The sequence below is a fragment of the Lithobates pipiens genome, unplaced genomic scaffold, assembly GCF_037356315.1.
Source record: "Lithobates pipiens isolate NorthernLeopardFrog02 unplaced genomic scaffold, aLitPip1_a1.2 Scaffold_18, whole genome shotgun sequence".
NCBI classification, from domain to species: domain Eukaryota; kingdom Metazoa; phylum Chordata; class Amphibia; order Anura; family Ranidae; genus Lithobates; species Lithobates pipiens.
The window spans coordinates 190,721,377-190,735,382 of record NW_027507758.1 but is presented as its reverse complement, the minus strand read 5'-3'; the positions used below and the strand labels follow the sequence as shown (position 1 = coordinate 190,735,382).

The window sequence follows — 14,006 nt, the reverse complement described above, 5'->3', positions numbered from 1 at the left end:
TTGGCTCCTGATGCTGCCAATCAAATTCTGTGAGAAGGGAGAAGTGACAGGGTCAAGGTTCGCTTTGCGTGTCTATGGATACCCACTGCCCAGCTTGGCTGTGTGCCCACACAAGTATCGCCATAACATTCCCTGCAATTGCCCCCATTGCAGGGAATTGCAATGGAGGCAATCACATAAAAAGAGGAGTGTAGAGCGTGGGCGGGGACCCCAAAAGAGAAGGTAAGGCACTGATCTGTGGAATACTGTTGCACAGAGCAGGTAAGTATAACTTATTTTTTATTTTAGGAAAAAAAAGCTTTTTATAACCACTTTAAACTACACTGAATTAGGGGGTTATCTCCTTCCTTTGTCTTCACAGAACATTGATAACATTTGTTTTAGAAGAGGGTCCACTTTTGCACTGAATAATTGAGGGGGGGGGGTTCACATCTCAAACCTCTTCAAGATCACTGTTTGGATAACATATTTATTACCACTGAAAGGGGTAAGAAAATGTCTAAAAAAGGGTAAAAAATGTTTCTTGCATTTAATCTGGTGAAACTTAAAACATAACTATAATATTTATGTGTTAATCAAAAACAGCATAAGATCCCCCCAGGTGTAATTTCAGGGACCCGGTAGACAATTCTGAGAGTTTCAGCATCTTGGATTTGGATGACTGAGATTACTTATTTAGGAATGAAATGTAGGTATGTACTGTAAGAGCAGATAATTATTTCTTAATTCCGCTTGAAATTGATAAAGAAATTCAAGATGCCAAAAAGACTTGCAGTGTCAGGGAGACCAAAGCCTTGGAAAATCAAAGGCTATTAGACTGCCCATATATGGCTAACCGCTGCATCCCCTCTTACATGGTTAGTAAGGTTGACTAAAGACACCAGTCTATACAGTTCAACAGTTTGTGTGTGGTTTGTGTGTGATGTGTGTTTGTGTCTGTATGTAACTATATGTAATTATGTCGCTACCATTTCCCATCTCCCACCTCTCCCGCCGCCGATAGCGGTGATCTCGCGGCGAATCCGCCACGGAGACCATCGTTATCGTACAGACGACCGGCACCTAAAGAGATGGATATCTCGGTTGTGGCAGCAGCTGCTGCCGTTACCGAGATATCCCTCTTCAAAAATAGGACGTTCATCGTCGTGCGCTGGTCGTTAAGTGGTTAAGCTACCTGAGATTGAATCATTTTTATAATAGAATCCCCATTTAGAGATTTGTAAATTGTGATCATATCTCCTCTTAGGCATCTCTTCTCCAGGGACAATAACTTAAGTCCTCCAGTCCCCTTATTAGCTTTGTTGCTGTCATTCCTGAGGACATGTGACCAGAACTGGATGACATGCTATAGATGTGGCCAAAAAAGTTATGTACAGTGGTAGAATTATAGATTTATCTCTTGAGTAAATACCCTATTTATTGCATGCTTATATTCTGCTGGCCTAACTTGCAGCAGGTTGGCATTACACGCCATTTCTGAGCCTGTGATCTACTAGGACCCCAGTTCCTTTTTCTATCTTTGCTTCTCCCCTAGAGGTGCTCCCCATTGTGAATAGCTTGCATGCATATTTTTAACCCCCAAATACATTACTTTACATTTATCAATATTGAACCCCATTTGCCATGTAGTTGTCCACCTCTCTATTTTATCAAGGTTAACCTGTAAATTTTTTATATCCTGTTGTGAAGTTATCGATGCGCTTAGTTTTGAATCGTCAGCAAACATTGAGACTATTTATAACAATCTCTATATTAATTATGAACAAATAATGATCCCAGGACAGAGTCTGGTACCCAGCTTACATCTCTAGACTGTTCAAAAGATGCACTATTTATCACCACCCTCTGGACACGCTAGTGTAACCAATTTTGTATCCAGGCACATACACTATCATCAATGCCACCAGACCTCAATTTGTAAATTAAGAGTTTATGGGGATGCTTTGGCGAAATCCAGACACACCAGATCCACTGGCCTTTCTCTATCCAGGTTACAGCCCACTGTGTATGGGGGGAATTAAGCGATTTTCTTTCCTGCAACCACAGGAAAATTGTATTAGAATGGTACCTTGGATTTCGAGCATAATTCGTTCCAGAAAAATGCTTGTAATCCAAAGCACTCGTATATAAAAGCAAGTTTCCCCATAGGGGGTCAATGGAAACTCAGATAATTTGTTCCACAGTGACTTCTATTGTATGCAGTACTGCATGTGGCCAGAGGTGGGGGTGCCGGAGAAATTCGGAGGCCACTCAGAGCCGCTCGGATGCACTCGGAGACACCCTGAGAGGCTCAGAGACACTCGGGAATGGAGTACTTCCGAGCGGCTCTGAATGTCCCGGTGCCCCCTACACCTCTGGCCACTGCACACCCCAGAGGCTTGAATCCTGCTTGTTTTGCAAGACAGTGCTTGCAAACCAAGTCAGGATTTTTAAGAAATAATGGCTCGTATTGCAAAACGCTCATTAACCACGTTACAGTAATACCGCGGATTGAGAGTATCTATGGCCGACTTAGGCCCGTTTCACACAAGGGGGATCCATTTTGACGGACTCTGTATGCTCAGCGGGGATCGCTCCCCTATGACAGGTCCGTCTCCGCTCACTATGCAGAGACGGACTGGTCAGAGTCCTGTTCTCCTCTATGTGGATATCAGAACAAAACTGACAGCCTGTCCGTTTTCAACCGATCCCATCCTGTCCGATTCGCTGGACCAATGGCAAAGTTATTGCCATTCATCTGTTTTAAGCGGATTTTGGGATAATGGGTGACATTTCATATTTTGTAGTGTTTTATTTTATTTATTTTTTTGTCTTCCTCTGGATCAACTATATGTATAGGGTTCTGTATATGGTATTTTTCTATTTATACAATTTTTTGATTTTTCTATTGGTTAAACTAGATAGATTTGTGTGTTTTTCTACCTTACTATAAAGCTATCTCAAGACTGTATAAGCATAAACTTTGCTCTGTGTCCACAAAGAATGATACCCCAAAGGTCTGCTCTGTTCACCAAAGACTGATAAAATAAAGCGGAAATGTTTGTGCATGCTGTATAACCTTTTTCATTTTAGCTTAGTGTCTCTCTTGCTGTTCATTTACAGCAAGTCTAGCAACAGTCGTTTTTTGTTTTGTTTTTTCCTTTATTTTTTTCCCTTACTTTGTTTCTTTCCCACTATCCTCTTTTCAGTGCTTTACAAAATCTGGAGGATAGGATTGTGGAGGTTGGGGCTGCATATAGCCCGTAGGAAAGAACTAACTTATTACTGATTTTTTTTTTGTTTCCTTATATTTGTAGGTGAGAGCACCAGAAGGAAAATTTCAAATGACAAGATCAGGAACTATGAAAATGCCTTCAAAAGCAGAAGAGATGAAATTTGTGACAAAGAATGATGGTTATGTTCACATTCACCCCTCCTCTATAAACTACCAGGTATGCTAATAATCCCAAAACTTCTAATGTGTACTTTGACCTGTATAATTCTCATAACATGCTCATATTATAAAAAGAAAATGGCATTTTCTGTCAGAAACACTGGGGTTGTGGGGTTGCCCATTCTGGTACACTCAACGGAGCATGTTCCATCTCATTCACCATTACTGGTGGTTTCCTGCATGCATTGAGCTTTACAACATCAGAGCTTATTCAACACTTTTCTCTCTGCTTTCCTTCCTAGGTCTTGTTCACACCATGTCAATTGAGTTGCATTTTTCAGCACACCACCTCACATATAATGTGAGCAGGGTACAGAGCAAACAGTTGTTTATGCCCTGTTCAAACAATACATTTGCTGTGGTGTGCAATAAAACGAAGCTCAGTGGACATGATGTGAACAAGCCAGTTGTGGTGTTCTTTCCTCTTGTATGTCTGCTTCTTTCAACTTTTGTTGTATTCTTGGGCCCTTACTGGAGTACACGGAATCTGTTGTGACTTCAGACTCAAAGTAAAGGCTGGGGCCATCTCCATTTACAGCAAAGAGGAAATGGAACAAATGCATACACATTCAGTCAGGGCACACGGGGATACACTGCTGGGACACACACATCTTTATTTCTGATCTTAACTGCTCCTAACATAATACAGTACTGACATTCTTCCTGAATGCAATGCATTTTTGTGCACTTGGAGACACATTTGCCTGTTTACCCACAAGGTGGGTGACTGGTAGTGATTTAAAGTGGTTTGACTGTAGCACAAGTGCAGTGGTGCTTGACAATATACAGGAGATGAAAAAAAAAAACATCTGACAAACCTTTAGTATTATTCCTTTGCATATCAAGTCCATCATAAACATTTTTTAGCCCTTGTAAACATGAAACCTGTTTGCACAGGCCACGCATTGTATTTACAACATGCATAGGACTGTAGGAAAACTGTGTCATGTTGTATATGGACTTGACATCTTAGTGAACACAACATACAGAGATATGGAAATGTTTACGGACATTGACACACATACGTCTACACAGGTTGAATTGGATGGACTAGCATCTTCAACCTTACCAGCTATGAAACTATGAAATTATAGAGTTGTGCATGTGAGGCTTCGAAAATGTGGAAAGAGTCAATGTAACACCGTGGCTGCTGTTGATGATAGTATTTTAAAAAATATGGAAAAAAAAATTCTCATTGTGCTTTATTATACAATAATGGGTTTATATTTTAGGTGCGGAATTTTGATAGTCCATATTTGGTGTATCATGAAAAGATTAAGACCAGCCGTGTTTTTGTGCGAGACTGCAGCATGGTGTCTGTGTACCCCCTAATTTTGTTTGGTGGTGGCCAAGTAAATGTTGAGCTACGCAAAGGGGATTTCCTAATTTCCATGGATGATGGGTGGATTCGTTTTGTAGCAGCCTCACATCAGGTAAGGTTCAGGCATTTAGACTTTCATACTGTATATTCACAATGGCAAGAGAAGTCCCATAGCAGTCCAAGCAGAAAAAGATTGTTCTTGCTGGTAGAATTGTGTTTTTCCTTCCTTTCAAATTTTAAATTTCATGGAAAAGTTAAAGGGGTTGTAAACCCTCATGGTTTTTCACCCTAATGTATTAAGGTGAAAAACCTGTGATGCAGCAGCCCCCCCAGAGCCCTCCTTTTACTTACCTGAACCAGGTCTTTCCAGCGACGGGAGCGAGCACACTCGCTCTAGCTGTTTTTAAAACAAAACTTTACAGTTAGATGCTATCAAATTTAATTATATCCCTTCATAACCAGTCTTATTTAAAAAGAAAGTACATCCAAATCCTTTATCTTAAAATGGTTGTATAGCCAAATTGGGGACTTTTACCTACAGGAAAGCCTATAATAAGGCTTACCTGTAGGTAAAAAAATATCTCCTAAACCTGTACGGTTTAGGAGATATTCCCCTTGCAATGCGCCGCTGACTGCAGCGGCGCATGCGCACAGGGAATTCCCGGCTGTAAGCCCAGCAGACGCCGGACCCTGCCGGAGAGAAATCTCCCGCGCACATGCGCGGGAGTAATGATATCGCGGCTCCGGCCACTCACAGCGCCGGAGCCGCGAAACCCGGGAGAAACGCAGAGGGAACATGTCAGCTCCCTCGGCGTGGATCGGGACAGATGTCGGGGCCTCGTTCTAAGGTATTTCATAATGAGCTAGTATGCGGTGCATACTAGCTCATTATGCCTTTTGCTTTGCAGGTGAGGAAAAAATAAATAAATAAAAATACAACCGCTTTAATCATACATTTAAAGACGCAGGTTTGATATTCATAGACATGTCTAGTTTTTTCGCTAGTGTCCTAGGATGATGGACCTTTTCTCCTTTATGGAGAAGTCTCTTGGCTTAACTAGTTTATTATTTTATCTTTAGGTTCTTCATTCAACTCTTCACTGTCCTCTAATAAAACAGGAGAAGCAGTGCCTTTTGAATCAGTGCAACCTTGGGAGTCATAATTGCACCCCACACCTGTAATGTTGCTTTTGGCACTAGGTTCTTTGTGAGCACGCAGCTTGGCTTGGTGCAACGCATGTAGTTAGCCATAGGTTGCTATACAGGTCTAGGACTGATGGTCCATCCCTATGGATCCCAGTCCCTGAAGACCGCTTCAGGGGTATGTCCATTGTGATAGGGCCACTCCGCATCTCTGATTGTTACTGTAGTCCCACAGAAATTGAGACATAATTTGCTTTACACATTCTTAGTAGAATACATTCAAATTATCAGGAAACCGGGAAAGCGTTTTCACTTATACAGTGTAAACTTTTCAATCTTAGTGCTAAAATTCAGCCATTCAGAGCTTAGTCCTAATCTCAGGTGCCTGACCATATGTTACCTCACACCTTAGGTCGCACACTTTACCACCATTTCCTCCTACAGATCTTTATTAAGAACTTGGGTACTTTCTCCTGGTCTTTTGACATTAGGACGACACCTGGATTACTGCATACTCCTTGGACACGCTTACCCCATTTTCACACCCTACTTGCCACGTGCAAGGGAACTGCTGAAGACCTACAATACACGCAGACCACTCAGAGTGACAATGTTTCCCATGCACCCAGAGCAGGACCCTGCTTTTACCACCGATCTCTGTATCTGATTTTAGGTACATCTCAGGGACACATGTAGTCTACCTGATTATGGCAGAGTTTTCTCTTTTGGCTTTAATACAGCCTTCGTTGTCCAGGGCTCAAGAGTTACAGTCTCCACCTCCACCATCTCTACCTGAGTTGGATCTGAATATGCTGCTCTAGAAGAGGTAGACGCAAAGGAAAAAAAAAACAGTGGTATAGGGGGAGCCAAAGAAGATTATTCACTCCCAGGCTGCTATGCATCTGATATTATGGATTTACAAAATATGCTAGCCTGTTAATATGTACACTTCTGCTGTGTGCAAAAGCCTTGGCCTTGCCTCACTTGATTTTCCTCTGTCACGTCACGTCATGTCCGCTCAGTTACTAAATTAACCTGTAAAGTCTGGAAAGACATTCCTCGTTCATGAACAAATACAATAGTTGTTCAATGAAGATTGGGTCAATCCAGAAAATATATTTCACCCCTCCAAATATCATTGCTGACCTCAATTCAATGCAAAAATAGTCACAAAAAAAGTGGTCCGTCATGTAGTAGTTCCTGCTATTTCAGTCTTTAAACCTCTTCCTGTACCTATAGAAAATGTTCCTTTGTTCAAAGATTCTGAATAGAGAAAGTTTGCTTTCTTTACCCTCGCAGGCCCAGCTCTGCAACCAGCTGTTGCTGCAATTTTTGTTTGTCAAACCGCAGCTAATTGGACTAGGGCAATGAACAAACAACCTGATTCTATTTTCAAGGGCTGTACATTGGCTTAGCAATTACAGCAGTCCTTTTGCCTTGCTATTTTGTATTAATGCCCTAGAACAAGTCATGCACAGAATCTTTTGGCTGCCTGTAATGACGCCTCATTCATATGCCCTTTAAAGGGTGATGTCTGTTTTGTGTGCCACTTGACAAATTCATTAAAAGATGTCAAAATTTGTTCTGGAATCCACAGGAGAACCTGGTGTACAGACATACTCAGACTTCTAGGAGATGACCCCTGGCTGCTTCCAAACAGATCATTCATGCTGTGTTATGTTCCCGTTCATCCTGCTGCTCTATCAGTGGCTTTAACGGCATGGCCATTGAAGCTCAGGTCTTGAGGGACAAAGGAGCCAGAGTCTGTCATTCCCACAATGCTATTGGAGCTGAAATTCCTTCTTTGTCTGGTGTAAACACAGGCAATTCAATCCCAGAGATTACCCCTTACCTCACAATCTGGTCTTCCTGCAATCAGGGCTTGACCTGAACTTGTCCTTAAGTATTCTTAAGGGACAGGCTGCAATCTTGTCCATTATTTTCCAAAAACCTCTGGTTTTGGTTTTCCTTGTAAAGATCTTTTTCAAGTTGTTTCTTGGATCAGCCCACCCTTACAGCACCCTGGGACCTAATTTTTTATTTTATTTTTGTCTGCTTATATTTGTCCATGCAGAAACCACCCTTTGAACCCATCAGGGAATCCCCTTGGATAAAGTCTCCTGCAAGGTAGCCTTTTTGGTGCTATCTAATCTGTTAGACCTTCCTTTCTGCCTAAAGTGGTGTCAGGCTTCTACCTCAGTGAAGACATAGTCCAGTCCTTTCTTCATTGTGTACCACTCCCAAAGGAAATTGTTCTTTATTGTCCGGATGTGGTCAGAGCCACCAGAGTTTTCCTCAAAGATACAGCTACGATCAGGAAAACATACTCTCTTTACATCTTAGCCTCAGGACCTTGCAAGGGATATCCTGCCTCAAGAGCCACCATTGCTATATGGGTAAGCCATCTAATCACAAGAGCTTACATTTTAAATGACAAAGTACCTCTTGCACTAACACGTGCCCAGCCCCTAGATTAGTAGGCAGTTTCTGGATATTCTGACATCGAGCCTCTGTTGCCCAGCTGTCTAAGGCCACCACCTGTTTTTTTTTGTTCATACTTTTTTGAGTTTTACCAGGTGGACATCCGATCTTCTATAGCTGCAGCGGCACTCTGAGTTGGGTCTGTTGACCCTTTTTCTTGTTGGGCCTGTTAGCACAGTTTTGTTGTTGCCCAGGATTCTTATTTATTGCTTGGAGACTTCCTATGGTCAATGAATTTCAAGCCTTGGTCTTGTACTCTACGATAAAGATTAAAGGAATTTTGACTTACCTGTAAATTCCATATCTTGGAGTACTGTACAGAGCACAGTTCATCCTCCCCTTTGTTCTTGTGGTGTTTTGCATTGCTTGCTGCAAATCTGAGGACTCAGAGTGGGTTAGGGTTACAGGGTGTCTGATCACCTGAAGGTACTATCTATACCCCAGGGTATATGAATATCAAGCTTGTGTCCTGTACAGTACTCCAATATATAGAATTTACAGGTAATTCCTTTTTTCTAGGGCTAGATAGACATAGATACAGTATATTGAATGATCTAATGCACTTTATATATTGGATTCAATGCATATACACATACAGCTTAGAACTTTTCACCTACAGATGTACATTACAAACTAGAGAAAATATGACATCTAGTCATCAATACAGCTATATTCAACACTGCATTTATGGCCACAATCCTAAAAACCTAACTAAGCAGATGACAGTCTTGTAAGGATTTATAGTTTCCAAATTGACACTAGTAGAAAAGTATTTGGGGGAAGTGGTTAGCAGCTGTTGGCAATCCAAGGATTTTTGGAACAGTGTATTTGGCTGGGTATTTTAAGTACAGTAATATACAATTTGCCATGGCTGGCTTCTTCAATGTGCATTCTTCTTTTTCTATTTATCTATTCACTGACGTAGTATAAATATGCAGTCCTTACCCCTAGGGACAACTGTAGTAGGCACTGAAGGAAAGATAATAAGATAGCCCTTTCATTTGAACCTTTAAATACCAGATAGGCAAATACAGCTTTTGTATTACTGTCCTGTTTAAAGGGTCAGTCCAAGGTCAAGCCTGGTTGAGTCCATTTCTGGCTGCTTATTGAATTCTTCAACTCTGAGATGCTGTAAAAATTGTTGACTCTACTCCTGCCTACCTTCTCATGTGACAACACCTTCTTTTTCAGTCTCCATAATATACAGTAAAATAGATAAGAAAAAAATCCAACAGGGAGAACAGGAATACTTTGTTCTGTCCACAGGATGAATACAAAGTTTACCAATTGCAGCACAGATATCTCACCTATAGCATCCATTCGGGATATTATAAATTGTTGTGGTTCAGCTATCTAGCCCCACCACAAAATTTAAATATAATTTTTAGCTGGATTGTCCCTTAAATTTCACATTAGTTGCCTGGTCAAAGGCTGCATAAAGATACAGCTATTATTACAAATATGTACATGATCCATGCCATGTTTCTTTCAACAGATTGCAGAACTAGTGAAAGAACTTCGCAGTGAACTAGACCAGCTCTTACATGATAAAATTAAGAATCCTACAATGGACCTGCATACCTGCCCACGTGGCTCCCGAATTATTGCCATGATCGTCAAATTGGTGACGACGCAGTGATCCTGAGATCATGTTGAAAGATGGTGTCATTTTACTTCTGCAGTTGGACTGAAACAGCTACAAAATGTTTATTGTATGTGAAAACATAAAACTGTGGTATGATATGTAACAAGCTGAAAGATGATTTGACTTTCAGTAAAAATAATTTATAAGGCCAACTCAATCATGAATATCAAATGATTGTTAAAGTATTGATAGTTTTTGCTTCGGGGTAAACATTTAGTTCACGCAGAATATTATCGGTTGTTGCCTCTAAGATGCCCACACACTAGAAGGTAACAGGAAATTATGTAGCTGTTTTCTAACTAATCTACCTATAATCATGGTTTATAATTAAAGCTACTCTCATGAGAGAATTACGTAGGCTGCCTTTTTTCTTAAAATGACAGTTGTCTTACTGTCCATGCTATTGCTTTGTCCATAATATTTTTTGCTTCACTGACCTAGAGCAAGTATATATAGGGCTATGACTCTACATTCATCTGCTGGGTGCTTGTTCTTGGGGTGTAACGGATATTAAAACCAACGACAGCCAAGCACCCCTTAGATTTCTCTCATGATGGATGTAATTTAAATTCACTGAGGGTCAGATATTGGTCATTTAGAAAATGTAGTTATTTGATGAATTGTTAGTATGAGGTCAGTCATCATAATAAAATTGTATCCTTTTTGGCACAGAATAGCTTGGGCCTATAAGCTTAGGCCATAAGCAGATAAAGACAATACGTTACTGTTGCTGATTGTACAAAGGACCTGCAAGGATAAATTTTCCATAAAAATGCTCTAAAGCCAGGCATAGATGGTTCAAATCTCGGCTGGTTTAGCAGGGACAGTCTGAGATTCGATCCATCTATGGGCATGCTGATTGTACCCACATCGATTGATTTGGGTACAACCAGCATGTTGGAGTTCCAGCATGCGATTATTGTGCTCCCCGTGCCCCCTCCAGGAGAACACAATAGCTCAGCGGGAAGGATTCCCCAATCAACACTCACTCTGATGATGGGGGATTTGAGCGATTTTCTTTCCTTCCTAACCCACACTCCTAAGCCACCTTACCTATTCTATACTAGAAACCCCCAGCTTGTCTCTGGAGGTCAGCTGCATCTTTTGGTGCCTCTTTAATGCTGGCAACATATGTGCAGTGAGATTTTTGTTTCATGAGCATCTCCTGAAGCGCTCACTGTGCAGACATGGCTAGCGTTGAACTAGATTACTGCCATAGAAGATCAAATGAGCTCATGGCTGTTCTGCTGAGATAATAAAACAATGTGCCAAAAAACAAGCAGAGGGCAAGGGACTAGTCGCCAATATTGCCTGTAGCTGACCTTTTCTGTATTACTAAATTCCCATTCATTTTTGTTGGCTGTATGGAGGTGGCCAGCTTGGTAGAGGCAGTGATTTATTTCCTAATTTCATAATCGTTCCTCTGATGACTGAATAATCACATGGGGGAGGGGGGACATTTAAGAAAAGGTGATAAAAGAACCAATTAATCTAAATCAGTTCTTTATGGAATAGTTTTTTTCCTGCAACAATGAGCAGCACAGCAGAAAAAAAAAAAACTAATTTCACCGTGCCTTAGATCTCATACAGGCAATATACTTATGAGGCTATAATTGCAGGACTTGCAGTATTTAGGAAGAATTCAAGGCAAATGGTAGATTTTGCAGAGAAAGCGATAACAAATCTTAATTTTTTGAACTCAGGTCACCTTTAAGATAAGGTATTGTGCAGCACCTTGTTGCACCATTACAGAAATATTAGGCAGCTTAATTCTACACATATCATAAATAATTATTGGATTATTTCATAACCCAGAGAATAAACATGCATGCTGGTATATACAGTACATTCTGAAACGGTGCCTCTTTTAAAAAAGGACATTCAGAAATCGAACATTATCTGAATGAGCTGGTAATAAAAGTATATAAGGCCACCACCTCTCAAAAGAAATTCAAATATATAACATTTTAAAAAAAATTCCTTGGGCTCTCCTAATCATAATCTCTGATTTTCAAGTACTTTACTAACATACTTTAATTCTCATGCACACTGGATGTTATAGTAACATTATAAAAACAGCAGTAGCTTTGCAGTGAGTTTTTCAATGTTTTTGCAATAGTGCTTTTTATTGTTTTTCAGCATTTAATGTTTTTTTTTCACAATGGATCAAAAATCTTGGTAAGAGTGTTTATCTGTGTTTTTGAGTGCTTATTGGCGTTGGAGCATTTTTACAGCTCAAAACAGCTGAAAAACTCCTCAGAACCCACTAGTTTTGGTTTGTTTTTTTTACTGCCAAAAAACACCCCAGCCAAAAACAGTTGATAACAGCCTATGTGTGCATGGATACATAGGATAACATGCTGGAGAGTTTGACTGTAGAAAAAATGTCTGAAGCCAAAAACAGCAGCTGTAAAGACATCCAGTGTGCATGAAGCCTTATAGCCATGCCTTCCTATGTACACTTCACTATTCCTCTACTAATCTATTTCCTGGGTGGCTGTAAAAAAAAAAAAAAAAGGGAGGCCACCAATGTTTTACTACTTTAGTTATTACTCTTCCTCTAGCCTGGTATTTAAACCGTGTATGAGCAGCAGCACATTGAAATTGCCCATGTGTACCAATTACCTATTAAAAAAAATAGTTTACAGTGCTCGACAGCACTATTTACTACAATAGAACCATGCATGGGTCAGAATGCTGCCTCTCCTTTTCCCCAGTCTGATTAATGCCTTGAGGTTACAGAAATATAAAATAACCACAGATTCAGGTACATATACTAGCTTTATTGAATTTTTTAATAGATATCTTGCTGTCTTAAGATTTTTTTTTTTTATATATATCTGACTGGAGCTCCAAGGGGGGTAGGGGGTATAGATGGGAATAATAGTCTCTTCAGACCTCTTTATTTTGCATCATTGTCAGAGCAGAACTACTGTTTACTATTTTTACTGTTAAAAATAATCCACTACTCTCATTTAAGATCCTTATACTGTAGTCCATATACAGTGATTATTAATGGTTATATCTGTGTGGGGAGATTTCTACTTGTTTCCACTTTCTAAAGTGCATTTACCTTGTATGGGAAATTCACTGGGAGCTAATGACAGTAATACTGGCTTTTGGGGAGTTCTCAGTAGGACTAAATGAAGAATGCATTCCAGAGAGGGGAAACAGGAAATCTGGTTAATAGCAATGCTCTGCAAAACATCTCTCCAGTTGGGACATCAATAAAAAGCTGAAAGCAGATCTTTCTCTAGCACTCTATCCAAACCAAAAAAAATTGGAGTTTCTTTTTTCAGTAATTGTGTGCGTTGAAGTATAGCGTGCAGTAGTGTGGAGCAGAAATAAGTTTATTTTATTAGTTTGCCTTCCTTGGTTGCTTAGGTTTACCATGCGCTATACCATTCTAAAAAATATTTAAGAGACGTTTAAAAAAAAAAACACTAACATTTGTACTTTTTTTTTTCTTACCGATTGGGGTTGAACCGCTTTCAAAACTCTTATTTGTTTTGTTATGACAAGATAACTACAATCTGGAGAAAAGGTCCAGTGAGATTAATTGTATTAAGTGGTCTTCGTATTGATGTTGATGAATATTACCTTGTTTATATGTACCTCCTATTAAACATGACTGTGTGTTTTAATTAACCTATCAGCATGTCTTTGGCGTGTGGATGGAACGTCTCCAAAGGGAGGAAATGCATGCAAACCCCCTGCAGATAAGGTCCTAACTGGGACTTGAATCAAAGGCTCCAGTGCTGCAAGGTGTGATTTGTACTTAATATTTCAGGTAGTTTCATCAGTTTGTAAATTGTCTTTTTGTTGGCAGATCATGTGTTGAAAAAAAAATGCACATCAATAGAGTGTATGTATTGCCAAGCATACATTGTAAAAAAAAAAATGTATCTTAATTGCTTTTTATTATTCAAAAATAACTTGTGAATTTTTCACATATTTATTAAATGGTAATATTTATGCCTGTA

General features: G+C 39.9%; 1 protein-coding gene across 3 annotated transcripts in view; it reads left to right on the top strand.

Moving 5' to 3' along the window:
* The window catches only part of DHX57 (DExH-box helicase 57), a 210,146-nt gene extending 196,140 nt beyond the window's left edge, over nt 1-14,006 (top strand). For all 3 annotated transcript variants that reach the window (XM_077486473.1, XM_077486472.1, XM_077486474.1), the window contains 3 exons: nt 3,297-3,431; nt 4,666-4,866; nt 9,874-14,006. In XM_077486473.1, the coding sequence (XP_077342599.1) occupies nt 3,297-3,431; nt 4,666-4,866; nt 9,874-10,017 (480 nt within the window). In that variant the 3' untranslated portion in view covers nt 10,018-14,006. The remainder of the gene's footprint in view (nt 1-3,296; nt 3,432-4,665; nt 4,867-9,873) is intronic.